Source organism: Callorhinus ursinus, unplaced genomic scaffold, assembly GCF_003265705.2.
Source record: "Callorhinus ursinus isolate GAN/ISIS: 27379988/994484 unplaced genomic scaffold, GSC_fseal_2.0 scaffold11, whole genome shotgun sequence".
NCBI lineage: Eukaryota > Metazoa > Chordata > Mammalia > Carnivora > Otariidae > Callorhinus > Callorhinus ursinus.
In genome coordinates this window covers 12383880-12411731 of record NW_027397073.1, presented here as the reverse complement: position 1 = coordinate 12411731, position 27852 = coordinate 12383880, and the positions used below count along the sequence as shown (strand labels likewise).

At 44.3% G+C, this 27852-nt stretch overlaps 1 protein-coding gene across 1 annotated transcript; it reads left to right on the top strand.

The window, feature by feature from the left end:
• Positions 1-524: 524 nt before the first annotated feature.
• Positions 525-23026, top strand: SERPINB5 (serpin family B member 5). The gene is made up of 7 exons (XM_025886329.2): positions 525-634; positions 7489-7663; positions 10619-10756; positions 13613-13730; positions 15921-16063; positions 18538-18705; positions 21255-23026. The coding sequence occupies exons 2-7, from the start codon at positions 7496-7498 to the stop codon at positions 21645-21647; spliced, it is 1128 nt and encodes a 375-aa protein (XP_025742114.1). The 5' UTR covers positions 525-634; positions 7489-7495; the 3' UTR covers positions 21648-23026.
• Positions 23027-27852: the final 4826 nt, after the last annotated feature.

The window sequence follows — 27852 nt, the reverse complement described above, 5'->3', positions numbered from 1 at the left end:
TCCAGCACTTTGTCCTATCAATGGTATTACATATTTTGCTAAGCAGAATTTATTTAATTTATAGACCCTCTTCTTTTGTGATCGCTGCTGTTTAATTGGTAGTACCTCTTTGGCATTCTAGGCAGGATGAGCTATCCCAGTTGACCTGGAAAGGTAGAGGTTAGGGAGCTTTTTGGGGCACCACCCTATTTGAGAAGTATGAATCATTACGACCATCACATATTCCTTCTATTTCATATCATATTTCATCTTCCGGTCCCACGTGGCCTCCCAGGGTTGCCTTTATGTACCTACGGATATATGTATTTAGCCCAAGGCAGGATCCACCGACAGCCCTTCCTGCCTGAGCATGTCAGAGGCGTTTGGAAGCTGTGCAGACAACAGCAGCTTCAGCCTGAATCATTTTTTTCCCTCATGGACCAGCTGCCAAGAGGCATGAGTAAGAGCTGGGAGTGCAGGGGTGGGAGGCGGCGGGAGTGCAGGCTGGGAGTGGTCACAGAGGGCGTGGTGCCGGTTCAGGTGAGCAAGCCTTGCCTCTGCCCCATAGAGGGTTTGCTCCTACATCAAGGTCCTTCCGCAGCCCTCACTTTCCTTTTCCCTTGTCGTGCATTTTCCAGGATAGCTGTGACTCCAGGTAAGCAAAGCGTGGTGGTAGGGCTGGTGATTCCCCTTTTCAGGAAGATTCTTAAAATCAAATAATGATTTGAGCTGCTTTGAGGTGGTGAAGGAAGTTGACATAATGGTTATCAAGGACAGGCTGTAGGCTGTTGTGCTGCTGCCTGCCCACCCCCACATGGGCAGCACTTGGAGCTCTTGGTCCTTTGGGAACCAGGAATGCTGTGTAGGGAACGAAATCACTTAGCCAGGAGAGGTGCGAGTATGAAGAGATAACATGGCTAGGAGGTTTGGGTGGTGGTGGTGGTGGGGCTGTGCGACAGTGATTTCTGGAGGGGTAGGTTTTTCTGAGGACCTTCTCAGCCCTATCGGGGAATTCAAAATGAATTTTGTAATGCTAGTTTCAGAAAGGGCGTGGTGCTGGAAACCTGGAGAGACTCAGAAGGCATTTGAATGTCTGGCTCACCTTCCTGGTTGGGTGAGAGTCTGATTTTGGAACCACTCTTCTTTTTGGCATTTTTAAGCACCCAGTCAGTGTTCGCTTACTAGGGACCACATTCTTCCAGGCAGGGAATATTTTCTCTCCCTATTTCTGGGTTTCAGGACACTTGAAACATGTTACATATTTCACGTGTGTGTTCTTGGGCAACATTTCAAATAGGCTGGTTCATAGTTTCTTCCTCATAGACACTGTGGTTTTTATGGCTTCATTGAGGCGTATCATACTAAAGATCGATTTTAACAGGACAGGCTGTTCTGTTGGCTTGTAATCAGATTAGGGACAGATTCACAGAGCTGAGGGGTTAGCCACACTCTGGCTCAGCCCTCTACGTTGTGGTTAAGGAGTGGAGGTTCACAGAGGTGAAGTGGTGTCCACAGTCACACAGCTTATAAGTGGGGAGATGAAGTAGAATCCAGGCCTTCAAACCCACAGCTTGTGGACTCTTCATGAACCCCCAGGTACTCTTAACGACTTCTTTACTTCTACATCACCAAAGAGGTTTTGAATAGAATCAGGTGGGTCTCAAACCTCAGTCCCCACCAGTGTGTGTAAGTGTTTGATGGGTACCTTGATGGGTGGAGAGATGGATGCCTGCCTGAAGAAAGGATTCTCCATATGACTCAGTGGGTTTATTTCTTTGCTTCCTAATGCTTTGAATTCTGCTACTTCAATCCCTATGCTTGACTTTGAAGGTACGCAGTCTGAGCAATTTTGGTCATTCTGGTACGGCAAGCCCGATTCTAGTTTACCGTTGGGCAGCAATGGGAAGGCTCAGTGGTCAAGATCAGGCTTCTAAACAGAGTATCTGAGCACAGGAGAGGCTCCCCCGCCATTGGCAATTAAGCAATTGACCTTATTATTAATAGCTGCGTTGTTCTCTCCTGCTAACAAAGCACTTTTCACGCACATCTACTCATTTAAAAACTTCACTTAATCCTCATGAGATTCTTTCACACTGCAGAAGCTGCAAGGTCTCCCATTTTCTTAATCTGGCTCTGACTTTTTCTTCTTGTGAGTGCAGACAGCAGAGACTGTGTTTTTAGGCATTCCATTATAGTTATTACAATAGGCAAGGTTTCTTGAGATCTTGCCTAGGGACTGGCTAGACCAAATACTGATTTTTTTCACCACATTTTTCTTCATCTGTAAACTGAGGCTGGCTAGGCTAAATGATATCCACAATAATGTGACACAGTGAAAAATAGTTTTTAAGGAAAGAAAAACCCATGCACATAGCTCTGTGTGTGTGTGTGTATGTGCAAATGTGTATAGAAGAATGGATCTATACATAGAGTGAAATTATCTTGTTCAAATAAAACATGTTTGAGAGCAAAAGGGGCACTCTTGCTAATTTCAGGACAACACAGATAAACCAGGACTCTCCCAGGCAAAGTGGGACATATGGTCAACCTACCCACAAGGTCTTTATCTCATCCAAATGGTCTACAGATGAAAAGCTTGAGGACCATTGGCTTAGATGCATTAAAAACATTAGGAATTTTTATGCAGGGGCCAGTGATCAGCTATAGGACTAGAGAAGTGAGCACACTGACCCTGCGCACATCCTAGTGTGTATGGCTCCACTCATTTGGGACCACCTGCAGTCTCTGAATTGGGTCCATTTTCTCTGGCACACAGTTTTGCATGGCTAACTCCTACTTCTCCTTCAGGACTTGCTTTCGTGTGACTTACTTGGAACTGTCTCCGAGGAGACCTCACTGAGATTGTACTGTGAGTGAGCTGTCTCCCCTGAGGGCTCCCACCAGAAACTGGTGCCCCTATCCAAATGCTAATGACACCATCACACGTGACATGCCACATGACAGCTCCACAGAGGCAGGAACCGTGTGTGTTCACTTGTGACTTCCTAATGTCTAGCTCAGTGCCTGACACACAGGAGGTCCCCAGTTAACACTTATTAAATGAAAACAATATCGAATTCATAGTTTGCAATGTAAAGAACAGGAAGAGAACAAGAACTTCTTGGAAAATGGGAAAAAAAGTTTTGTGTATATTAAAAAAAAACGTGCAAAGTCTCTCGGTATCTCTGAAAGGGTAATTGAGGACATGTAGGATTTTTGGAACTCTGAAGACTTCTGAGAGAACACACGCCAGCGAAGACACAATTACTGAGAGGGAGGGTGATGAGCTGTGGTGGGGAGCACGTGGCGGGCAGCTGGTGGAAATGAAGGTCTGGTTTTGCCACTTTCACTCCCTGTGTGGATGGCCTGGGACAATCACTTCATCTCTGCCCGCCTTACTTTCCTCATCTGTAACATGAAGGGGAGGAGCCAGACTAGATCCATTCCAAGATCTTGTCCCACTTGAAAGATTTATGATTTTAGGATTCAATGCAAACAACAGGCAACTTTGCAATAAATTCTGACAATTTTTTGTTTGTTGCATTTGCATTTCTTACTTAAATTTTCATCTCACTTTTCTCTGGTTAACATAAAAGTGCCTCTTAAACATTTAAGTGACTAAAAGATGTAGTGTTTTCTATGTTGGGGCTGTAATGGAAATTCTCTTTGTTATAATTGTCAGAAGGTTTTCATGAAAATGAAAGAAGTTCTCTCTGTAACAAAGTGAAAAGTGAAACCAAAAAAGTTGCAGCGATTTCAGCGCTCTGAACACGTGTCATTAGACATGTACATTTATTACGTAGGACTTGCTAATCTGTACTCTTTTCTTTTCTAATTTCTACTCTTGTATGCATAATTTTTATAGCATTCACTACTCAAACTGGTCCGTGTAGGACCTGATGCATTTTCCTGGGCTCGTATTGCTAACACTGCCAAGATTTGTTGGCATGCTTTGTCTTGCAGCACAGCGATGTGGTAATTGGCTGTGGCCAAAGTCATCCCTTGGAACTACTTTAGACCAAATTGGCCTTAAGTATTTATAGGTCAGTTGGTAATAATCACCAAGCAAGGGATCAGATTTACCATGCAATGTCTGATTGATTACTTGCTTGGTGACTGTTTGCCCCTACAACAATTTCCACGTGCTGTCATTTTCTGCTTCCTTTGTCAAGCATCAAACAATGTTATTGTCTTTGGGACCTCAGATATGAAGAGGCTGCATGACCTTCCCCAACTCGAAGGAGACTTTTTCTGGGAAAGGAGTTTGTCGGCACACAGATAAGAAGGCCCACCTCATGCACTGAGGACTCTTCATGCAAAGGAACAGACTCTTGAAAGGGAGGGTCTGCTCCTGTCGGGGAAGCCGCAGCTGATAGACATGTACTGATTTGTATTTTCCAACAGAGGCCTGACTCTGAGACTTGAATTGCAACACAGTGTTAATTATATTGTGTAATCAACTATACTAAAAACCACCACGATCTTGTACTCACATAGAACCATTTAGACTACGTTTATCTTCAAATGCTATAAAGCATGAAAGAAGAGTGCTTCACTTGAACAAAATGACCATTTCCTTACCCTTCGATCCGCTTCCAGGAGTTTGCTGTCAAAATTCCCTTAGCAGATTACTCCAAGGCCTTACACACAAGAAGGAAATCAAACTTTAAAAGTAAAGTTTGTTATCGATTATGCAAAATTATTCTAATTTCTCTTTGGGACGGTGGGAAATACATGCTGGGAAGGACTGCTGATGTTTGTTCAAGCAGAGTTGGTATGTTTTCATATTAGTATTAATGTGATTAGGCCTCAAGTTGTAAAAGCTTTGAGAAGTTCCCAGTGACCTGGGTTTAGGCTCTTTGGTGAAGAAATAGCTCATGTAGGCATCTCTCTTTGATGGAGAAATAGCTCATGTTGAATTTTAAATGTAGATGAAGTCCACACCATCAATGTTAAATTTGCTGTTGGAGAAAGCCAGACTTCTTGTCCTGAAAGTCCGTTACATGGATTCCCCAAACCTTTTGTGAAGTTTTTTTTTAAATTTCCCTGCAGTGGTCCTACTGGTCCAAACACTCCATATGCTTCTGTCTCTATCTCATTGCCTTCTGCACACCTGGTACTGGGCTCCTTTGCCTGGGAATGGGCTGTCATCCTGCGCAGACCCCAACCCTGAGGAGAGAGGGGAAGGTTGTGGGCCCCGAAGAAATGTAAGATTGAAGGTTACCTTGTAGTAGGTTTTCAGTGAGAACTTGGACCTAACTCACTTAGCTGTTCTTATCAGGGACATAAAATGAAAGAGGAAGAAGTCATTGGAGATGACCAGTGAGCATGAACGGGTCAACAAAACATTTTCTTTTTCTTTCTTTTTTATTTTTTGCTAATGAATTTCCTTTTACAGACTCTGAGATATATTATAGTCTTTTTGAATCCATCCTACACACAAGCCACATGTTCCATAAAAGGCAGAATTCTGAAAACATATTTGTAGACCAGGGGCCCATTCCTTGATCTTATTTTTGCATCTTTGAATTTTGAATTTCTGTTAAGGTATAACGTACACAATTGAGATCCTATTCATGCATTGACTCTAACAGCTCTTTAGGTCCTGTTGGCAGGAAGGCCTCTGTCCTGAGTGCTGATACTTTGACCCCAGGGAGCATGTCCTACCATGTTCGCCCTTTGTGTCTGTGTGTGTGACTACACAGTGCCCGACGGCTTTGGGGGAATGCTTCAAGCCTTGGCCTGTGCCCTAGTCAGCCAGGGGTAGTAATATCATTCTATGGCCCTCAGGCACATTCTATCCTGGACTCAGGCTGAGCCTGAAGAGTCCATGTAGCTCCGCTCTGTTCTAGAAAGGGTTATGCCCGACTGCTTGAGTTACCCAGGTGCCTTCCGGCTTGATTATTAACTACTGCATTGGACAGATAGGTGGACCTTTCAATAGAACAACAGTGCTCAAACTTTTAAATTTCAAGAACCCTTTACACTCTTAAAAAATTAATGAAGATCCCAAAGACCCTTTTTTTTTTTTTTTTTTTTTTTTTTTTTTTTTTGATGTCAGAGAGGTCTATCAGTATTTTCCAATTAGAAATTAAAACTGGAGAAATTTTGAAATATTTACTAATTTATTAAAAATGACAATAATAGAACCATGACATATTAACATGAATAACATATTTTTATGAAAAACAACTCTTTTCTAAAGGAAAAAATTGCAGAAGGATGAGTAACATTTTTTATTGTCTTCAAATCTCTTTAATATTTGGTTTAAGGGAAGACACATCAAACAGCCTCTGGAAAACTGCTGCATATTTGTGAGAGATTGAAAATGAAAAGACAAACAACGTCTGAAAGTTATTATGAAAATTTAAAAAAAATTATTTAATCTATGCCCAACAAGGGGCTTGAACTCATGACCCGGGGATCAAGAGTCGCATGCTCTGCTGACTGAGCCAGCCAGGCGCCCCTGAAAATGGACCCACTGAAAGGGTCTTAGGGACTGCCAGGGGTCTCTGGACACCACTTAGCGAACCTGCATCAGAATAAGAGTCCTCAGACAAGACTAGGTGCCTACTCACTTCCCCAGGCTCCATATTTTTAGCTGAACCCATCTTCCTTCTTTTCTTTAACTCCTCTGTGACTTGTTGCACTGCTCACATGGCATAGGCAGCCCTGCATTCTACTTATTTGTCTCCGTATCTCCCCAAAGGGATTGCAGACTCAGAGAAGGAGGGACTCAGTTGATACTTCTAATCCTTTGTGTGGTGTGTCTTCCACATTGTAGGTATGTACTCACAACAAAAACAGTAACAGCTGTGTTTATTCAATATTGCTATGTGCTAGATGCCCTCCTAAGGCATTACTGGCTGCATTAGATTCCTAGGACCGCTGTAACGAAGTACCACAGATTGCGTGGCTTGAAACAATAGAAATGTATTCTCCCACAATTCTGGAGACCAGAAGCCCAGAATCAAGGTGTTGGCAGGGCCCTGCTCTCCCTGGGAGCTGTAGGGGAGAATCTGCCCCATGCTTTTCTCTTAGCTTCTGGTGTTGCCCATGATCTTGGGGGTTCCTCGAAGCACCACTTCGATCTCCTCTGCTCTCTGTGGCCTTCTCCCTGTGTGTCCTCACATCATCTTCCCTTTGCTCATGTCTGTCTCCGTGTCTTTTCTCCTGTTCTTACAAGGACCTCGGTCACCCTCATAACCCTAACTTGATTAAATCTGCAAAGATCTTATTTCCAAATGAGATCCCATTCACGGGTACCCAGGAGTGGGACTTGAACATGTCTTTTTGGGGGACACGATTCAACATATTACACTTACTAAATATTAAATTGAACCACACAGTACTGCTGTGATTTGACTGTTTCTCATCTGCAAAAATGTTAATTTTGTATGGTTTAGCCTAAATCCTAATTGAAACAAAATTGGTAAACAAAACCAACTGATTTTGATCGGTGTTGTCAACTGTCAACTGAAATAACCTCATCCTTGTACTTTGCTCCAGACCCACAATGGATGCTCTACGACTGGCAAATTCGGCCTTTGCAGTTGACCTGTTCAAACAACTGTGTGAAAAGGAGCCAGCAGACAATGTCCTCTTCTCTCCAATCTGTCTCTCCACCTCTCTGTCCCTTGCTCAAGTAGGCGCCAAAGGGGACACAGCAAATGAAATTGGACAGGTAAGCTCCCTACCTTGTTTCTGCTTTGAGTGCAAATAGGCTTATTAGAACACATAGGCAGTGCCTAAGGAAAATGAATGGGGGCTCTTGGAGAAAATTGCTCAGGATTGAGAACTGTGCTATTTCTAGCACCCTCTTAATCAGTCTTTAAATGTGAAACTTCATTAATCTGTCCTGCAACCCACATTTACAAGTACCCATGTTGTGATGGAGAACCCGGGACCTGCTAGGCAATCACAATCTTTATACCAATGGGTGGCCTTCGGCAAGTCTACCTGTTACATTATAAGAATCAATCAAGATGGTGTTTGTTAAATGTGCCGCTGCAGACAATCCCTGTCTTATGCACAAAATTTATTGACAGCATCAAGCTTTATTTTAAGATGTAGGCTCCACTGCATTCTACTCTATAATATATTCTTTTTTTTAAAGATTTATTTATTTATTTGAGAGAGAGAATGAGATAGAGAGAGAGAACATGAGAGGGGGGAGGGTCCGAGGGAGAAGCAGACTCCCTGCGGAGCAGGGAGCCTGATGTGGGACTCGATCCCGGGACTCCAGGATCATGATCTGAGCCGAAGGCAGTCGCTTAACCGACTGAGCCACCCAGGCGCCCTCTATAATATATTCTACCCTATAATATAGTAATATCTGTATTAGATAAGTATATCTGCACTTACGTTGGTACAGAAATAACATTTAAAATTTTCTACCTTCAAGTAACAGGGATGAATAAGAAGACGGATTGTGCTTTCTTATGTTTCAGAATACTCCCTAGGGCTTGAGTATCCCATGTGAGAAGAATGGACTAAATGATGTCATCCCTCCCGCATATATGTTTATAGTTATATGCAGATGCGAGTGTATGTGTGTGTGCGTGTGTATTTTTTTTAGAGTTACTTTTTTAGAGTTACTATGATTGACGATCTAGCTTTGTAAAATTCTTAGACCTTCAAGTGAGGTTATCTTCCAGACTGTTACATTTTAAGTACTCATTTACCTTTATTTCAGTTTATCATTATTTTTAATTGTGATATAGTTGACATATAACGTATTAGTTTTAGGTGTACAATATAGTGATTTGATATCTGCATATATTGTGAAATGATCACTGCAGTAAGTCGAGTTAACATCTGTCACCTTACACTGTTACAATTTTTTTTCTTGTATGAGAACTTTTGAGACCTACTCTCTTAGCAACTTTCAAATGTACAGTACAGTAATTGCTAACTATAATCACCCTGCTGTACATTACATTCCCATGAATTACTTATTTTATGCCTGGAAATTTTGTCCCCTTTACCCATCTCCCCCTCTTAGTTAGTAGGTAGATGTGCTTCTACTTCCATTCCAGTATTATTTTTATGTTGATCTTTTTAGGTTCAACAGAATCTTTTTTTCCATCAACTCACAAGCATTTAAAAAAGGAACGTCTTCTTATATCCACAAATCCCCAGAAAGTATGACCCACAAAATATCATTTGGGTCAGGATGAAGAATTTATACTCGAAACTGAGTGGGGCTTGAAAAAGAAACTTCAGTTGTGAGCAGAACACCTGTCTCTTCTCATCCGTCCTTCACTCCTGACTCCCCCACCCGTCCATCCCTACCCCATTTCTCCTTCCTCCTTCCTCATCTCCCATTAGAGAAGGGATAGTAAAGAGAACTTCCTGGCAGTGGGTCTGTTCTCAATATTAATAATAAAGCTCTTTTCAGTACCTGCAATTGTTTTCCTGGTAGTGGTTACCTGGGTTCCTTAATTTTCTGGTCTTTCTACCTGTCATTAAGCATGAGAGTGCTGCACTACCTTGGACCAGGCGATTTGACCCTGCTGTACTGAGGTTTTTGAGTCATCGGCACGGTGTGCCCATTTAGTGGCAGTACCTGAGGTGTGGCAACCAGGGCGGTTATTAATGACTTAAGAGTGAGGAGAGGATCACCTTATGCTGACATCACGTTTTGGGGCACCATGAAGCAGAGGAGCTGCTGGGCTATTGGTTGGAACAAAAGAAAAGTTAGGAACGAAATGGAAGGAATCAAGCCTTCCAGAAGACAGCATCCTAGTTTTAAGTGACTTCCAGTATTACTATAAGAATAATTATTAACGTTTCTGAATCCATATGATGTTTTAGGTGTTTTACATGCAATGTCTGTAGTGGTCACACCAACTCAGAAAAGTAGGTATTCTTAGTCCTTTTTCCAGAGGGGAACGTGAATCTCTGAAGAGCTGGGCAAGATTACATGTCTAGTGGGTACAGGCTGGGATTCCAAGGCAGGGCTATGTGACTGTAGCCCACCAAGTGCAGCCAACCATGGATGGTGGCCACCTCCCAACAGTGATGCATCAGCACACTTGGTTAGAGCAACTGAAGGGGCTAGATAGACCCTGGCTAGAGACACCTCTATCCCCGAATCTGATACGTGCCTGATGATTGTCTCTCTTGGTATTCATCTCTCTCTTCTTGTGTCTCAACTGGATAGACATTATAACCCAGCTTTATTCTTTACCAGGTTCAGAAAGCCTTCTGTATGAGCATTAGAGGCATCACTTTGAAGAATGGGCAAAATTTCCCCATAGTTGAATAAAGAGAAGACTATCTTTATGGCAGTGTTTCTCAACTGGGGACAGTTCTGCCTCCCCCACCCCATCCCAGGGACATTTGGAGATGCCTGGAGACATTTTTGGTTGTCACAAATGGAGGAAGGAGTGCTATGGGCACCTAGTTAGCCAGGGATGCTGCTAAGCATTCTGCAATATCCAGGACAGCACCCCAAGAAGAATTATCCAGCCCCAAATGTCAATAATACTCAAGTTGAAAAGCCTCCCTTTATGGGGACAATTGAGCAGGGAGATACTGACATCCCCCCCCCCTCTGGCGGCAGACAATTGCCCTGTAGCCACTGCAGTGGGAAGAGGCAATGCTTCATGGGTAATGCATTTTTTTCTCTTCACAGGTCCTCCATTTTGAAAATATCAAAGACGTACCCTTTGGATTTCAAACAGTAACATCGGATGTGAACAAACTTAGTTCCTTTTATTCACTGAAACTAATCAAACGGCTCTATGTAGACAAATCTCTGAATCCTTCTACAGTAAGTGGGTTAAAGCAAGTAGCACGATTCAGCTTTTTACCAGGAGTGACATTTTCACATGGTTACACCCACAACTTTGTTGTCAGTGAAATTCACTTCTAGGATGCTCGTTTATGATTTCAGGCTTATCAAAAATAAATCAGCCCTAATGGAGAATGTGGGGGGTTTCCCAATCAGATAGGGGGGCCACCAAATGTGGGGCAACCCAGTCGGGTGGAAGCTGGCGGCTTGGGTGGTGAAAGTATTCACACAAGGCAGAACAAAGGAGATAGAAGTTTATTGAATACACCGCAAGGGAGTGGCGGGCAGAACAGCAAGGAAGAGACTGTCTGCCATGAGGCAGTGGTTGGGGGCTGTAGTTAAGGGGCAGGTGAGGAGGTATGGAATGTATGGAATTTTCCTGTTGTGGGTACCTGAGTCTGGGTGTAAGTAACCCATGGGTTAGCTAGGGCTTGTGGGTATTTTGAGGGGGGGGGTCACCTAATGGGGCTGCTTTTATTCAGCCAGGGATTAGGGGGTCCCAGCGTGCCCTTCTACCTTTCTCAGGCTTCCATTGCTCAAGTTGACTGTCTAGAAGCGGCCTCTACAGAGAGGCTGCGAATAGCGGGAATCATATCTAGCTAGAATTGCATTGCAGTCACTTTATGGCTCAAAATATAGAGAAGCTTGTGGGTTTCCCTTTTTCCTCTCAAACACACCTTCACCTCACCCTTCCTCCTAGATTCCTCACTGAGAGGGATAGAGAATGGGGGTATTAACTCTTTAGTAAATGTATCTCCATAGATGCAAGACAGCTCATGAGTTAAACCTCTTTCTCCTTAAATAGCAGGGCCTGTGGCCTGGGTCAACATTTTAAATTCTCCACCTCATTTGTTCATGCACACAATGTTCTCTTGATGTTTCTCAAAATCAATAAGAAAAATAGCAACCGCATGAACCAGTCACAAATTGATTTTGTTTGCTTTCCTAGGCTGGTCATGTGGGCATCTATCCAAGGTAGCTCTAGGTATTTAATTTCAGCTGTTTCTTGAAGGAATCATATAAAGGACACTGTCATATCCTTACATTTGACCCCAGAGTATATCATAATTTTTAAAAAATCTGTATTTGAAAAACAAAGCCAGCATATTTGATGGCTACATAGAGGTTCTTTCTCTACTTTAGTAGTATAGAGTTGATTCCATTTGTGTTTGCATGATCAGAATTTCAAGCTTTCCACATCTAAAAGGTAGACTGCCAGTTAAATATTTTACCATAGTTTTACTACTTTCTGCTGTACTGTTTGTTTTTCTAGTCGAGATCTTTTTTTTTTTAAATTTTTATTTATTTATTTGAAGAGAGAGAGAGCGACAGAGAGAGCAAGAGAGGGGAGCAGAGGGAGAAGCAGACTCCCCACTGAGCAGGGAGCCCGATGCGGGGTTCCATCCTGAGGTCATGACCTGAGCCGAAGGCAGACACTTAACTGACTGAGCCACCCAGGCACCCCCTGGTCATGAATCACTAGATATTGTTGTGACTTTATTCGTATTGTGTGAAGACATATATACAACAGCCTTCTTTTCTGCCGACAATCACCCAGGGAATTAAGAAAAAATACTGAGATGTGAGTTGGGGTCTGAGCATGGAAAAATTTTAAAAGTTCCCTAGGTGGTCCTGAAGGGGATGCTTAGTACATTTTGTAGCTAGCAGTGAGGAGTGGGGAGGTCCTTTATCTTGTTGAGGCTCCGATGTTCTCGGGTGGCCCCAGCTCTCTCAGTCAATGGCAACACTCAGTCCCAAGGTTGTGTTGGCGTTAACAAAAGCAAACTGGCTGAGGCTATAGCTGCTCTGAAGAAATTCAAGGAACCCCCTGTGCTTAGGACATTTAATCAGATATGTTTCGTTTGGTTGAACTTCCATTCCACGTTTTGAGTTATTTCAACCAAACTTGGAGTTGAAGGAATTTTTTTAAAGACTGCTTTCCATTCCTCCTGCTGAGTGTATATCATTTGCAAATTTACTGGTAATAGAACAAACAAGTGTGGCAGAAGGGGGACCACCTGCTTCAGAACTACCTGGATGTTTGTTAAAAGTGCACATTCCTGGCCTCAGATCACCTGAATCAAGATCAATAGGGATGGGATTTGGGGTTTTGCATTTTTAGCAGGCATGTGATAGAATCCCTGCTGTGTTCTCTCTAGAGTCTGTATTTCAGTGAGGATAGGAGTTTTCTGCTCAACGAGTTCTTTTTTCTTTTTAAATATAAATTGAGGTTATATTCCTCTTGGAGTATTTTATATTGTTTTTTAAATTTTTAAAAAGATTTTATTTGTTTATTTGAGAGAGAGCGAGCGCACAAGTAGGCAGAGCCGTAGGCAGAGAGAGAGGGAGAAGCAGGCTCCCCGCTGAGCAGGGAGCCCGATGTGGGGCTCCATCCCAGGACCCTCGGATCACGACCAGAGCCGAAGGCAGACGCTTAACTGACAGAGCCACCCAGGTGCCCCCATTTCTTCTATTCTAGGATATATAGACATATATATATATAATGCACATTTTAATGTTTCTAATTTGGAATTCATTTTATAATTATTGCATATATTTAATGTGGTGTTTCTTTTTTTCCCCCAAAGCTGCTACTACGTTGATGGAGGCATTTAATAATTGATATGCCTTAGAATTGAAGAAATGAAACACTTCAGACAAAGAACATTCATTGATTTCCCCAGAAAGTTTCCATTTGTACAGTTTTACTGATTTTGAAAGGGTATTCACCAACCTGGACACTTACAAATCCTTTAGTTAGAATCATGGAAGGCTGCAATGGCCTGACTATGGACTTTAGGTACTTTGTGATTTTAAGAACTGGATGTTTTTCAGGAGTTCATCAGCTCTACGAAGAGACCCTACGCAAAGGAAATGGAAACCGTTGACTTCAAAGATAAATTGGAAGAAACAAAAGGTCAGATCAACCAGTCAATCAAGGATCTCACGGATGGCAAGTATCCTTTCCTTACTTGGACCCTGTCTTCTCATGAATCTTTCTGCTAAGCAGAAACGGGAACATCCGGAGGCTTCCTCAGATGTTTTCGGTAGACAGGCTAAATTCTTGCCCCTTCCAGCCATTTCAAAATGCGGATGGATTCCTGGGCATGTCCAGCATCATCTTACACTTGGCAGGAATTCCTGGTGCTTCAGTTTCTTTTTTCTTTCTTAAATTTTTAAAATGTGTTTTTATTTATTTATTTTTGGTGCTTCCATTTCCATCCACCTTGCTGTGCTCCCCAGCGAGCTGTCAGCCTCCACATGCCTGCTCCCAGCTATGTCTCTAACAGAGGGTGGCTTTGGGCAAGTCACTGGCCGCTTTCTCAATCTGGAAACGAAGGGTTTGGGCTTTACCTTGGTCTCTGAGGCCACCTTCAGTTCCGCTGCTGCGGTCTGGGGAGGGACACACTTCTCAGGCAAGGGAGACTCGCTTCCTGTGGGAGTGGCCAGAGGGATCCTGTCTTGGTGCTGACTCAGGAATGCCAGAGTCCTCCTGGCAACTGCAGAGTGAGACCCTGGAGAGGACTTGGTCTTGGAGTCCTTCAAAACCTGGATTCCAATGCAGACGCTGCCACTTTGAACTGAGTTCCTTGGGTAGGGAACCTCAGTTTACTGACCTGTAAAATGTGGCATATGTTACCTGATTAATTTTTACATGGTGGTTGTGAGGATCAAGTTCAATCTATAAGGTAACAATGTATGATCACCAAGATAACATGGTAGCCACAGATACGCGTGCACACACACGGAGGTATACGTACGTATATATCTGTGATTGAAATGATGCTTCTTTGCCTTCGTATGTAAAGAAAAAACTGGTAAAACTAACACCAGGCTAAGCACAGTTTAAAGATTTATAAGCAAAGAGCAGTTGCTGTTTAAACTGCTGTGTAACAGTTTTACTTCTAGAATTGCCAGATGACTGTATTTTCTCTATATGGGCCTTTAAAAAAATCTTCATGAACTTAAGATTTTACCAGAGAAGGTAGGTTATTGAAAAGTCCTCCGAATTTAGAGTCAGAAGCTCAAGATTTAAGTTGAAACGACCACCTACTTGCTCCCCGCCTTGTCTGGTCTACCAGTTCCTTCCTTAACGTGATTAGGATTCAACCCGTCATGTAACATTGGCAAGACTGGTTACATGAGCTCAGTGCAAAATGCAGAGCAAGGGTCCTTTATTAGAAAATGTATTAAGGACTTCAGTGTGGTGACAGAGGAGCAGGAAAGCAGAACAGGGCCCTGCACATGCATGTCACAGGTCTGCAGAGTGGGCCCTGAGCCGCAGTGGGAACATCCTGGGGGATTAGGTAAATGAGAATCCCTTGGAAGAAACATCAGTGCTATTCACATGTGAGGCCTTCGTTTTATGAAGGCATTGTCCTCAGGGAGCTGTTGGGGCTGCTGGGGACTGGATCTCTGCAGTAATGACCCTGCTGACTTTGATGCTAGCAGGTGTCCGTGCCAGGGCCCTCTGGGGAGGGCGAGCCCAGCTCTAGGGTCAAGAGCACAGTGCAGTCCTGCACAAACAAGCTTTCCAACCCAGTGAGCGGGGAAGGCTGCTCGGCCTCGCCGAGCCCCAGGCTCCTTAAGTATAAAATGGGGATAACGATCTCGGCCTTCCAGGATCGCTGTGAGGTAATGCACGGGAAAAGGTTAAAATTACACTCGTGCATTTTCATTCCAGAGCACAGGCTGTGGAGTCTGAGAGACTCAGCTCTGAATCCTGAATCCGACCTTGCTCATGTGTCATCTTGGGCCAGTGACTTCACCATGGTGTCTCAGCTTCCTCATCTGTAAAATGGGGAGAAATACATGCTACCCTGCCCAGGAAACCTCTAGAACGCTAGCTGGCACAGGATAGGCTTTGAAAGTGGTAGCTCGTGGTTCTTTCCTTCCTGTTCTTCCTTTCTTTTCCCTCCCTTCCCCTCTGCTCTCTCCCTGCTAGGTCTCTTTGCTAAGTGATCCTGTGGCAAGAGGGAGGGGGAGAAAGAAACCCTTCTGAACGGAGGCATGTGGGCTATCGAACCTTGGGCGGGTGGCTCCAACAGTGATAAATACCTCGCGAGGGGATGTGCGTGTGGAGATCGGACGTGGTTTGGAAGAACGACCGGTGCAATCTGGGGTTTCCCACAATTGTTTGCAGGCCGCTTTGAGAACATCTTGGCTGACAACAGTGTCAGTGACCAGACCAAAATCCTTGTGGTTAATGCTGCCTACTTCGTTGGGAAGTGGATGAAGAAATTTCCTGAATCTGAGACCAAAGAATGCCCGTTCAGAATCAACAAGGTATGGGGAGGGGCGCAGCACGTCAGAGGCTCCCAACTGTCCATCTGAAAAATTAGAGCAACACACGGGACCTTGGGGATTCAGTCCGGTGAGGAAAATTGAGGCACGGAGGCAGTGTGCCTATCCTGAGACTAACGGCTAGGAGGAAAGTGGTAGACAGAGAACCATAATCCAGAGACTTGCTCTCTTTTCCAGAATGGTTAGATTGTTTTGCTGGTGGTTGGCTCTCCTCCCTGGAAAGGGCTGGCAGAGGGGCCCTAAGTTATGTGTAAGCAAAACCCGAAACAGTTTGTTGGTGGTGTCTGTCCTAGAGGCCGCAGGGCAAGCCTGGCACCCGAGCCACACCTGGTGATAGTCAGGAGTGCAGTGTGGGCTTTGGCACCGAGCACCCCTAGTTTTTGCATCTAGCAAAGTGTGAGAGGGTGGAAGGGAGGAGGAATGTGTGCTACTCCTTTATTGTGACTCAGTCATAAAGCTGGGTCATGTCAGATCCTGGAGACTCTACGAAGAGAATTAATAAGGATTTGAAATGCCATTGATCTTGCCGTGTTTCATCTAACCAAGCAGTAAAACACTGCTCAAGCCTGCGTGGGGATCTGCCTTCCTTTTAAAAGCAGACTTTTCTTTTGTTTCCTTTGCTTTGCTTTTATAGCCCCTGAACTTTTCCAGTGATGTTACCGAACTTTTCCCTTGGTCCCATGGTGTTTCCCTTAAGGGTAGACTAAGTTGATGAAGTTATATTATTAAAAGTTTAGTATAGTGCCTATTCAGACAAGGTGAACACACACACGCGCGCACACACACACACACACATTTCTTGGAATAGTCTTTATTTAGTCTGGTGTTCAGAAGATATGTCTCTTGATTTATGTTTCAGAAATGGGATTACTGTATCCATATTCGGTGCTGATAAGTGAAATCGATGATGGTTTTTGGTGGCTACGACTATATGCAAATTCATATGACTAGCAGTCTAACTTGATGGAGATTTTTTAGAGAAATCTGTATCTTCTTTAAGAGAAACAAATGGAAGAACCAGCAGTTAATTTCAAAAGTAGTATGTTTGTCTCTCACAGTTATGTTTCTGGTTGTACATAGAATCGAAGTCTTTAGTTATCTATAAACCAAATATTTAGTGAGCAACTTCTACGTGCTGGGATATACCAAGATAATGAGACATGGTTTCTGCTTTGACAGAAATAGTCGAATTGGGGTGGGGGTGGAAAGACACTCACATAGATAAATATTCTAGCCATGTGACAAGTATTGAAATAGAGGTGTTAACAAAAATAAAATACCGTCTAGCTTTGCTTGAGAGAGGTGTCAGGGGAAATTTAGTTTACTGTTTGAAGACCCCAGATAAAAATTTTACTGCTATATTATCCCCTAGACCTGATATGAAGTTTGAAATCTCCCCTAAAAGAGATTCAGTTAATAGGCAAATGTCCTATGGGAGGTGTAGATTGAAATAAGAAGTCACCCGAAATTACGATCAGTCTCTTGCTTTTGAGTATGAACTAATTTTCCTTCAGGAAAACAGTGTCTTTGTAGTAGAGACCCAAAGTCAAGTATTAATGGGGACAGAGAGAAGAAAGGACCTGGAGAGAAAAGCCTGGGCACTAAGGCCCTTTTCTGAGAAGTGGAGCTAGAAGCGACTTCAAGAAAATTCTGTTATTTAATATTCCTCTATATTTTACCTTATTTCAGATATTTTAAAGAAAAAAATATGGCAACAGATACACTGCCCTGTGCAGCCACACCCCCTCCTGTGTCTTTCTCTCTTCCTCCCCAGAGGTAGCGATCACTCTGAAATGTCCAATTCCCTCATTTTACTGACAGGGAAACTAAGGCCCAGAGAAGTTAAGTGACTTGCGCAAGATCATGGCGTCTGTTTATGTCACATTTGAGACTAAAACCGGAGGTTCTTAACTCTAACCCAGACTCTTCATCTGCTCAGATCCCAGTAGGTTGGCCATATAGGAAGCGGGTGACAAAACCAAAGGATAACAGAGGAAAAAACAAATGTGATGTCTGTCCTGCTACATGTCGAGTGTTCCCTATTACGTGTTCTAGTAGGAAAAGCTGCATAAGGAGATGCGTGGTTTGCACTAGAACTTACTTTCAAGTCAGCTCCACCAGGAATGGTTTAAGGAGCTTGTAATTATGAGCATCTATAAAGACTGAGTCAAAATTTCCCTGTGTTTTCAATCATACTACCTTATTTTTAATGTTTAATATAAGCAAGTTTAGTATGTCTAGTTCCTGAAATAGATTGGAATTATGAGGCATGTGAATAACTTTTCAAAAGAAGTCATTAACTCTTCAGGGGCTAGTCTGTGATGTTTTGGGTCCAGATGGGGGATTGTGCCATTATGGTCTGAAACTATAACAAGAACAAATGTCTGTGTGTGTCTATGTGTATTTATGCGTGTAACTTGAAAAACAAGTGGTCAAAATTTCTTCTCCTCTTACAGACGGACACCAAGCCAGTGCAGATGATGAGTATGGAGGCCACGTTCTGTATGGGCAACGTTGATGGTATCAATTGTAAGGTCATAGAACTTCCCTTTCAAAATAAGCACCTCAGCATGCTCATTCTGCTACCCAGTGATGTGGAGGATGAGTCCACGGGCCTGGAGAAGGTGAGGAGGGAGGCGGGGTTCAACACAAAGGTGCCGCCTGCTGTGCCACGGAGATGTGTGGCCAGCACCGTGGGCGACCATGACAAGGGTGTCGCGGTCCTTTCTGGGTCTTTCTCTTTAATATGAAAACAGCCAACATTTACTTGGCACTTGTGAGGAGCCAGGACCTGTGAGGTCCTACGTGCTCCTTGTCGCTGGTTTCTCGCAACAGGCCTATCCGTGCATTGGAAACTATCACTGTGTTCTTGTTGACTGGGGAAACTGAGGCACAACGGGGGAGGTGACTGGTCCGTGGTCACATAAGTTGTCAGTGGCATGTAGAAGCAGAATTTGAGCCCAGGCAATTGGAGTCTGTGTTCTTAATCTAGCCTCGAGTACCTATTACTAGCATCTTGCCTTAGTGCGGTACGTTTGTTACAGCCTATGAGCCAGTTATCAGCACATTATTCATAGAGTCCGCAGCTTGCTTTAGGGTTCACTCTTTGTGTGGCACATGCTATGGGTTTTGAAAAGCTCTTTTAATGCATACACGTGTATGAGATTTTATTATGCTTCATCTTTTCTGTAGGTTATTAGAGGCTCGAGGTTTAACTAGAGCCTCATCTGCTTGTGAATGGTGCTTTCGCTTCCTCTCTGCTCTGGCAGACCCATCCAGCCACCCCCTGGCCACCTGTTTTCCACCCTTGGCCCTCACTCCCCAGCTTCCCTAGCTCCCCTCCACCTGGGTCTTGGCCCTTGGCCAGGGAGAAGGACGGGCTCTTTGAGGAACCCAGAGATCACCTGCTTCATTTCATGCCTCAATTACTCCCTGACTTTCCCGGGGACGATCTAGGTCTAAGTCAGTCTCCATCCCACTTGCTGCTTTAATGATGGTTACACTCTCTCCATCACTGGCCTTCATTGCTCTTTCTCACTCCACTCCATGCCTTGGTCTCTTTTCTCCTTGGTCCTTGCGCTTTCCCTTGTGGGAAATACCCTCATACCAAACTTTTCCTGATTACAGTATAGAATGAAAGAAACTGATCTCTTGGGTCTCAGGAAAATGCAGGAACACGTGTAGCTTTGGTCTCCTGTGGCTGCCATAATAAAGTACCACAAACTCAGTGGCTTAAACATCAGGAATTTATTTTCTCACAGTTCCAGAGGCTAGAAATCTGAGCTTAAGGTGTTGGTTCCTGCTGGGGGCTGTGAGGGAGACTCTGTCCTATGCCTCTCCCTCAGCTTCTGGAGATAGGCTGGCACCCTTTGGCCTTCCTTGGCCTGGACATGCATCACTTCAATTTTTGCCTCTCTGTTCGCCTGGGTTTCTCCCTGTGTGTGTGCATCTGTGTCTAAAATTTTCCTTTTTATAAAGACACTGGTCATATTAGGTTAGGGCCAACCCTAATGACCTCATCTGAATGATACCCACAAGGATGCTGTTCCCACATAAGGTCACATTCGAAGGCAGTGTGAGTTAGGACTTCAACATATGAATTAATTTTGGGGTGGGAGTACAATTTGACCCATAACACATATATAATGGAAGAAAAAAAGCGCTTTTTCCCCCTCTGAGTTGTCTTTTTGAGTTAGGGATGAATTTTCTTCCCTCTCTTCATTCCCAGATAATAAGCGGGCAAGAGAATATACCTTCTGGTAGCTTTTGGCTCAAAAATTCTAGTTACTTATGGCAATCTTTTGGTCTGAATAATTTGTTGTAAATGAAACAGTAATCATTGAAAACATAATCATCATAGATTAACAAGAGAATCCAAGGGGACCCTCCCCCACTAAAAACAAAACAAACAAACTTGTGCCCACTCTGTGACCTCGCTGTGTTACGGACTTCTTTGGGGTTTCAGGTGAGTAACTTCAGTGAGGGGTGGCCCCATGATAGTAACAGTCAAGGCACTGTCATTCTCTTTTGTACGTGTTTCTCTGCTAGCCAGTGGGGAGGTTGGCTGGGCAAGGAGCAATCTAAGATTTGCTCAGTGAAGAATTTTATGACTAAACCATTTTAGGTGTCATTGCGTATCTCTCATTTCTAAAACCACCAACTGAAATGGATGCATTCATCACCTTGGGTCTTCAAGAATGACCGTAGACAGTTCAAGTTCTCATTTCAGAAAGAGCAACTTTAGCTTTAACTTGCATTACTAATTTTGATGCCATGCCAAGTACATGAATATTCTGGATTTCCTGGCAGAGAAGTTAAAATAAGCATTCAAGAAATAGCATGTCTAAAAACCCTTTTCATTTTATGTTTATTTCACTCTTATTTATGCAACATCATAATCCATGCATTCATTTCTTCTCTACAGCTTCAAAGAAATGTCCTCAGACATGCAAAGGGACCATTGTTGGAGGGTGGGGTGCTGGGTGGCTGGGTGCATCGTTGGTAAGGAAAACTAGTCACATACCTAAACTGCAGGACTGACTCCATGTTCGGTGGCCCATCTGCGCTGCTTCAAAACTGGGCTCACAATGGCACTTTCTGTTTTCAGTCAAACAGGGTCTTTTACAACTGGGAATAATAAAAAAAGTAATTTCGTCTCCTTTGGGTCCTTCAGGTTCAACAACAGCTCAACTCAGAGACGCTCTTGCAGTGGACCAATCCCAGCACCATGGCCAACGCCAAAGTCAAACTCTCCATTCCAAAATTTAAGGTGGAAAAGCTTGTTGATCCCAAAGCTAGTCTGGAAAACCTAGGGCTGAAAAATACCTTTAATGAGAATACATCTGATTTCTCTGGAATGTCAGAGACCAAGGGAGTGGCCCTCTCCAATGTTATTCACAGAGTGTGCTTAGAGATAACAGAAGATGGTGGGGATTCCATAGAGGTGCCAGGGTCGCGAATCCTGCAACACAAGGATGAATTCAATGCCGACCACCCATTTATTTACGTCATCAGGCACAACAAAACGCGAAACATCATTTTCTTTGGCAAGTTCTGTTCTCCTTAAGCGGCAGAGCCCAGGTTAAGTCCCACCTGACTCTTCTGTAAACTCTGCATCCAAAGAATCACTTTCTAAATACAATAAATTGTTAATGTTGCTGGATCAGGAAGCAGCTGGTACTTGACATGTGTAACCCTCCCGCTAATAGGCTCTTCTTTTCCAATCCTTTTTTTTATTCCCCCCCACCCCCCCCGCCATAAACTACAATGCTTTTAATGAAAAGGAGTTACCTTAGATGAAAAATATGTATTCATTACTTGCCAAATTATCTAGGGTCATGGGCAGGAGTGCAGTCTTCCGCAACGAAAATTCCTGTAAGGAGGATCTGGAGGATTTTAGAGCTTCATCTTCCTTTATTGGGATACAGAATGTTCCAGACATTCTCACTTCCCTGGAAGACTAAAGAAACTGGTACATGGGATTCACAAAACTTTCCTGGCTCCAACAAAACTTGGGCACATGTTTAGGCTGCTGTCGGCCCCTAGCTCCTTTTGCTTAAACTGTGGTCCCAATGTTTTCTCCCAACTCCTTGACTTTTTGGGATTTTTAGAAAGCTAACATGTTGCACATACTATATGTTATGGAAGGAACTCCATTGAGAGAGTCCGGGGCAGCACCCTGTAAATCAACACTTTCATATTTCTGCCACAAAACAGAATATTCACACAAAATGGATAAAGACTCTGAGCAGCCCGTAATAAATGTCAGGTTTTACTGCCAAATGAGTGTGCCACCGGCTTATGAAGAAGCTTTTGGTTTTCAGAACTTTTTGAAATTTTGGGAGGTTGGAGAGGGCATTGCAGACCCATAGTAGTGGAAGTGCAGCACCTCGAGGGGAGGTTAGATTTTATTAAAAATCCACTTTCACTTTCGACAGAACATGCACATGGTCACTTGGCTGGTGATAGGTCACTGATGGACAGGGAATGCTGACAGCCTCAACAAGGCTCTGGGTGTCTGATGATTAGGGACTTGAAACACGTGGGGATTTTTAAGGTAGCCGATAAGAGTATTTTGAGTGTTGAAGGAACTTGTCTCTTTGTCTAACGTGCTAGTGGGAAAGGGGAAAGGAGCTAATGCTTTTGGAGAGAACAACAGCAATTGGAGTGCTCTCACTGCCTTGACACGTATGTTTCCAGACTACGGGTTTAGTTACAGTACACAGTTAGTAACTTACATCAATAGTAATTTGTGGAGTTGGTCTGTTACGTTATCTATGTTGCAGGTACACGGGTTAGCTCACTACCAAAAGAGCACATTTGTTGACGATTTCGTGACATGCCTTCACCCATCTCGTCTCTGGCATTCGTTGTAAATAGGTTCAACTTTCTTCTTGCTCTGAAGGTTCAATATTGAATGTCTTTTATGTCACCGACAATAAAATATTATTGAACTACACGTCTTGTTTTTGTCATGACATTAGATTAACTATTTTGAAATGGAACCAAACCATCATTTTACAAAAGCATTCCTGTATGTAAGTGCTTTTTGAGGGCACTGATGGAAAATGCAAGGGAGTAAGAATAATTACTGCTCTTATTCCCTTGTCTTCCTTTCTTCCCGCCCACCGAGCTCGCTTCCTCCCCCATTCCCTTTCATCATGAGGGCGGGGGGGGAAAGGACCGGGGGCAGGGGTGGTGGTGGTGCTGGGATCACTTTCTGCTATGTGTAACTATGCAATTAAATGAGAGGCTGGCAGGAGTACATGGAACTTTTCTCCAGCAGAACAGTTTGGGCCTTGCCTCAAAATCTCATTAAGTAAGCTATAGATGCTCAACGTATTTGTAAGTACATTTTTCTCATTGTACATTTGCTTTCAGTCAATTATGGTATCCTTGAACCTAATATTCAACATAGCTCTTGTCCTGTCCCTAACTTGTGCTCCAACAGAATGTCCCCAATTGCAGTAATTGCTGAGCACTAAAGGTGACAAATGCTCCCAAAGCCCCCAAAAGAAAAAAAAAATGTGTGCAGGGTTGCTGGGGTGACCCAAGCCGGGTTTGGCCACTCTTGGCTCGTCATCCCCTCTAGGCTACGAAACAGAAAGTAGGGGATAATCACAAAAAAGTTTTAGTGAGTATTTAGAGGAGGGAATGGATTAGTGCCTCTTCGAGTCAAGTGTTCAGGGAGCTTAAAGTGTCTCCTGCAATTTGGAAAGTACTGGAAGTTTTGATTAACTTTTGCCTGGGATACTTTAATCCAGTGGTTTTCAACTAGGGGCAGTTCTGTCTCCTAGGGGACATGATGTTATGGTCAAGAATTCTCAATATTCTACCATGCCCAGAAGAGGCCCGGAGCAAAGCATGCCCACCCAACACCAACAGTGCCAAGGTTGGGAAAGCTGGGACCCTATCCAAAGGACAGAGGCTGGCTGGAGGGGGTCGGTCCCTAAGGCAGAGCAGGGAGAAGGTGCTGCGGAGGGCGTGCGGGGAGGGTGCCTGGTGTCAACTATAGTGAGATGTGCAGGGAGGCAGGCTTGAGTGTTTTGAGACTCTGCTCAAAAGGTCTGCCCAGTGAGGGTGTGCGGTCTCCGAAGAGCCCACGAGAGCATCCCGTGAGAAAGAGGCGGCACTTGGCACTTCTCGAACTAGATTCCGACTGCACCAGTGAAGCCAGGTCCTTCCCTCCTTCTCTCTCTCCCCCCCCTCCTCTCTCCCCTTGCCCCACAAGTTGGGTGTTGTCAGGAGCAGCGGAAGAGCAGGGTGGGTAAGTGGTGGGGCGGCCCCCCTCACCTTCCCTCCCCTGTGGGTTGGTGAGCCCCAACCGGCCCCCAGCGGTGGTGGATGGAGAAGCTTTCAGTTCTGACTTTGAAGAATTCTGGGCTTTTTCATTTCTGAAAAGGTCTTTATTAATACATGAAGGTGACTGGAGAGCTGTTAGTCTAAGGGCATGTGTTTAGGGGATTTGGTCTAGGGGAAGGGGGGGTCTCTGTGGCAGTGTGGACTTGAGAGGGCATGGAAAAAGGGCTATTTCCCCGGCACCTGCCCAGCCTGGTTCGCCGATAAACCATTTACTCACTTAATCATCACAACAACCATATGAGGAGGAAACCACAACCCCGTTTTATAAACGAAGATACTGAGCCTCGGAATGGATGCATCATCACGGCAAGGGCGCAGAGCTAATGAAAGCTGATGGCTGCAGATTGAGTCCAGAGCTGGAGCTCGGACTTCGGTGCCACCATCGTGCCCCTGACAACAGCCACCACACGTGCCTGGAAGAATTCCTCTGTCCTCTGTATCTTCTCTGTTTTGGAGTTCCCAGATGTTTCTCTTATCCTGGCGGTCCTTTACTTGTCAACCCAAATGGGCCTAGAGGTAGCTGGCTCAGTTCGGTACATTCATAGAGCATCTTTTATGGGCCAGGTGTTGTAGGGGCGGGTGCTTTGTGGATGTTACTACATTTGCTTATTCTCCCGATAACCCTGGAGGTACACCCATATAGTTTAGGAGGAAGTATGGGCTCAGAGGAATGGGGTAAAGCATCCAAACTGGTGATTAGCAGAGTATGTCTGCAGCTCTGTCTGACCCCAAAGCCTATTCTCCTTCCCCTGTGACTTAGGGCCCTTGGAGCCCTGGGGCAGGCTTGCCCTGGATGGCTTTGCCTTCACTCGTGCATCACACGGACCTCAGGCCACACATTGTTGCCCAAGCAATGCCTGTCTCTGTCCTCTAGGAAATCGGAGCAAAACAAAACTTCTTGCTTAGTCYSTGTGCCGATCCCCCTCCTGGACTCCAGGGGCAGCAAGGCCTCTTTCTTGCCCTGTGGTGCTGCAGGGGCTAACTGCAGTCATTGGCAGGCTCGTGTCTCTCTGCGGAGGTGGCTGGGCCTAGAAAGCTGTAGAAAGAAGCGGGATTTCAGAAAGGCCTGGAGCCTTAGTCCGGACGGGGAAAGACAGAGAGAGGGCAGGGATCCCACAAGGGAGAAGCACATGCTCATTGTTTACAGAAGAAGAATGAGGTGCTGCATACACACGAGGCTCAGAGCGGATGGAACCAGAAGGAAAGAGCACGAGACCAGATTGTGTGGGTGCGCAGCGGGCCCCGGCACCAGAGGGCCTGGCGACATCGGTGTCCAGGGCGGCAGGGCTCAAGGCAGAGCTGCTTTGCCGTGACCATATGTAAAATGCGCACATAAAAATATAACATCTACATTTATATGGACACATATTTGGGAAACAGGATTCCTGAGCCATGTGCAAATACTCAGCCAGTTTTCCAAAGTGGTTGTCCCTCTCCTCACTGTCTTTTATTAGTAATAGTATTACTATTATTATAATTATGATGGTAATTACAATAGTAGTATGTTATAATATAAAATAAAGCTGGTATATTATTACCAGTAGTATTATTATTGAATAATTATTATCAAGGCTTGTTTTTTTCAATTATTACTTGTATTGACCCCCTGCCATTTATGAGCTGGGTACTGGGCTAAGCATGACCTATATTATAATTCAGCTTCCACAACAGTCCTGAGGACTGGCTTGACATGAAAGGAATTGAGGTTTCCAAGACATGAAGAAACTTGCTGAGCACGTGTGGCTGGTAAACTGTTGTGAGGATTAAACCCCCTCCCACTCTCGGACTCTAGAGCCCCTCCTTTTCAACCTCAGTGCACTGATTCCATTAAAAACTTCTACTTGATGAATCCAATCGTTTACCTTCAAGGGCAGATTTTGCTCTATTTAGGTTAAAAATGGAATTTCGTGTTCAATATAAGACAAATGAATGTAGGTAAAGATAAACCTTAGCTGAAGATTTGCATAGGAAGCAAACCTTCTAGCAATGTTTACTTTTCAAACATTTCTGGTTAAAGTAATGTATTTTTTTAAAAAAATGTGGAGCTTTTCCCTCAGGGGTGACATTCAGTCACCTGTAAGCACTTTGCTTGCTCCTCGCACCAGATCGGAAAGCCTTCCCCGTTGTAGTTTTAGCTCCTAGACCTGGAACTGCTTCCCCAGCATTCTTGCGCTCAGCCCCAACCCCCTGCCGCAGAGGATTTAGTAGATGGGCGTATCCCTGTTTGAAGGCGTCTGTCCCTGTTCCCATCCTCTGGCCCAACAATAATGGCACCCCCAGTGTGTGAGGGCTTTCAAGTGAGGGGATCAAAGTGTGTTACTAATAGTAAATGACTATTCCTGACCCAAGTTCGGGAGCAGAATAAGTAGATGGTGCTGTTCTCCATTAGAGATAAGATAGGGACGGATGTGTCACTAGCACTTCTCACCGCCTTAGAGGAGCCTTGCCAGACCCGTGTAGCCCGGATCGAGCCCTGCCTGTCTCTACCATAAGCTCCTTCATGCCTCCCCACAAATAGTAGATATTAATACATACTTTGGATTGATGGGAAAAGAGCGTCCGATTGGGCAGGTGATCCTTGTGTTTGAGTTATTTTGCTGTCTCTCAGAACTAACAAAGCCTTCTTGACTGACTTAAAAAAAAAATCATTCATTATTTCTGAAAGGAGTCTGGAGGATCACTTGTTCTGTGGGGATGAGAAGTTGCTGTGAAAATAGGAATCCATGCTTAAAAAGTCATGAGTAGCTTGTGTTGAATGAAGTTAAACAGGTTCTGCTGTACTTTCTAAGCTTTGGAGAGAAAACCTTGTAACTCCCTGGGGGAGCACATGGGGCCTTGTTTCTTAAACTTACATGACCTCTAAACCTGCTAGTTACACTCTAACTTGGAGGACTATTGTTTCATGGAGCAAGTTTTGGGAAAATAAACTTACTGGGGACATCAAATTGAGGAGAAAATTCCAGATTTGTCAGGTTGCCAGGTGCTGCGAAAAGAGCATTGGCAAGGGGAGCAGGAAGCCCAGATTCCAGCATCCAAGCCATTCACCCTTTCAAGGGCTCAGGTGCTACTTGAATATGAGAGACAGCCTTTATCACAACGATCTCTGAGATTCCCACCGATGGCAGAAATCCGGGGCCAAGGCAAATCTCTACCTGAGCCAGTCCTCACTCATCCATCTATGCAGAGCCAACCACCACCTCCATCCTGAAGAGCACGGTCAAGGGTCCGACTGAGCTGACTCTCCTCCTTGACAACACTGGGAACTAAGGTCGGCCTTTTCAAGGTGAAGAGGCATGATTGCTATGCCCCTCCCCCCCCACTTAGGGAGGGGACAGAAACACCTCCATGCTAATTCTCGGCCCTCATGTTAGTGGTCAAATGACTCTCCCTCCAGCAGTCCCAGAGAGAAG

What these genes read in the sequence shown, in the direction of transcription:
- SERPINB5 (XM_025886329.2), top strand. Translation starts at nt 7,496, where the DNA reads ATGGATGCTCTACGACTGGCAAATTCGGCCTTTGCAGTTGACCTGTTC. An exon ending in AATCAAGGATCTCACGGATG is followed by an intron (nt 13,731 to 15,920) that starts GCAAGTATCCTT and finishes AATTGTTTGCAG; the next exon opens with GCCGCTTTGAGAACATCTTG. An exon ending in AGTCCACGGGCCTGGAGAAG is followed by an intron (nt 18,706 to 21,254) that starts GTGAGGAGGGAG and finishes TGGGTCCTTCAG; the next exon opens with GTTCAACAACAGCTCAACTC.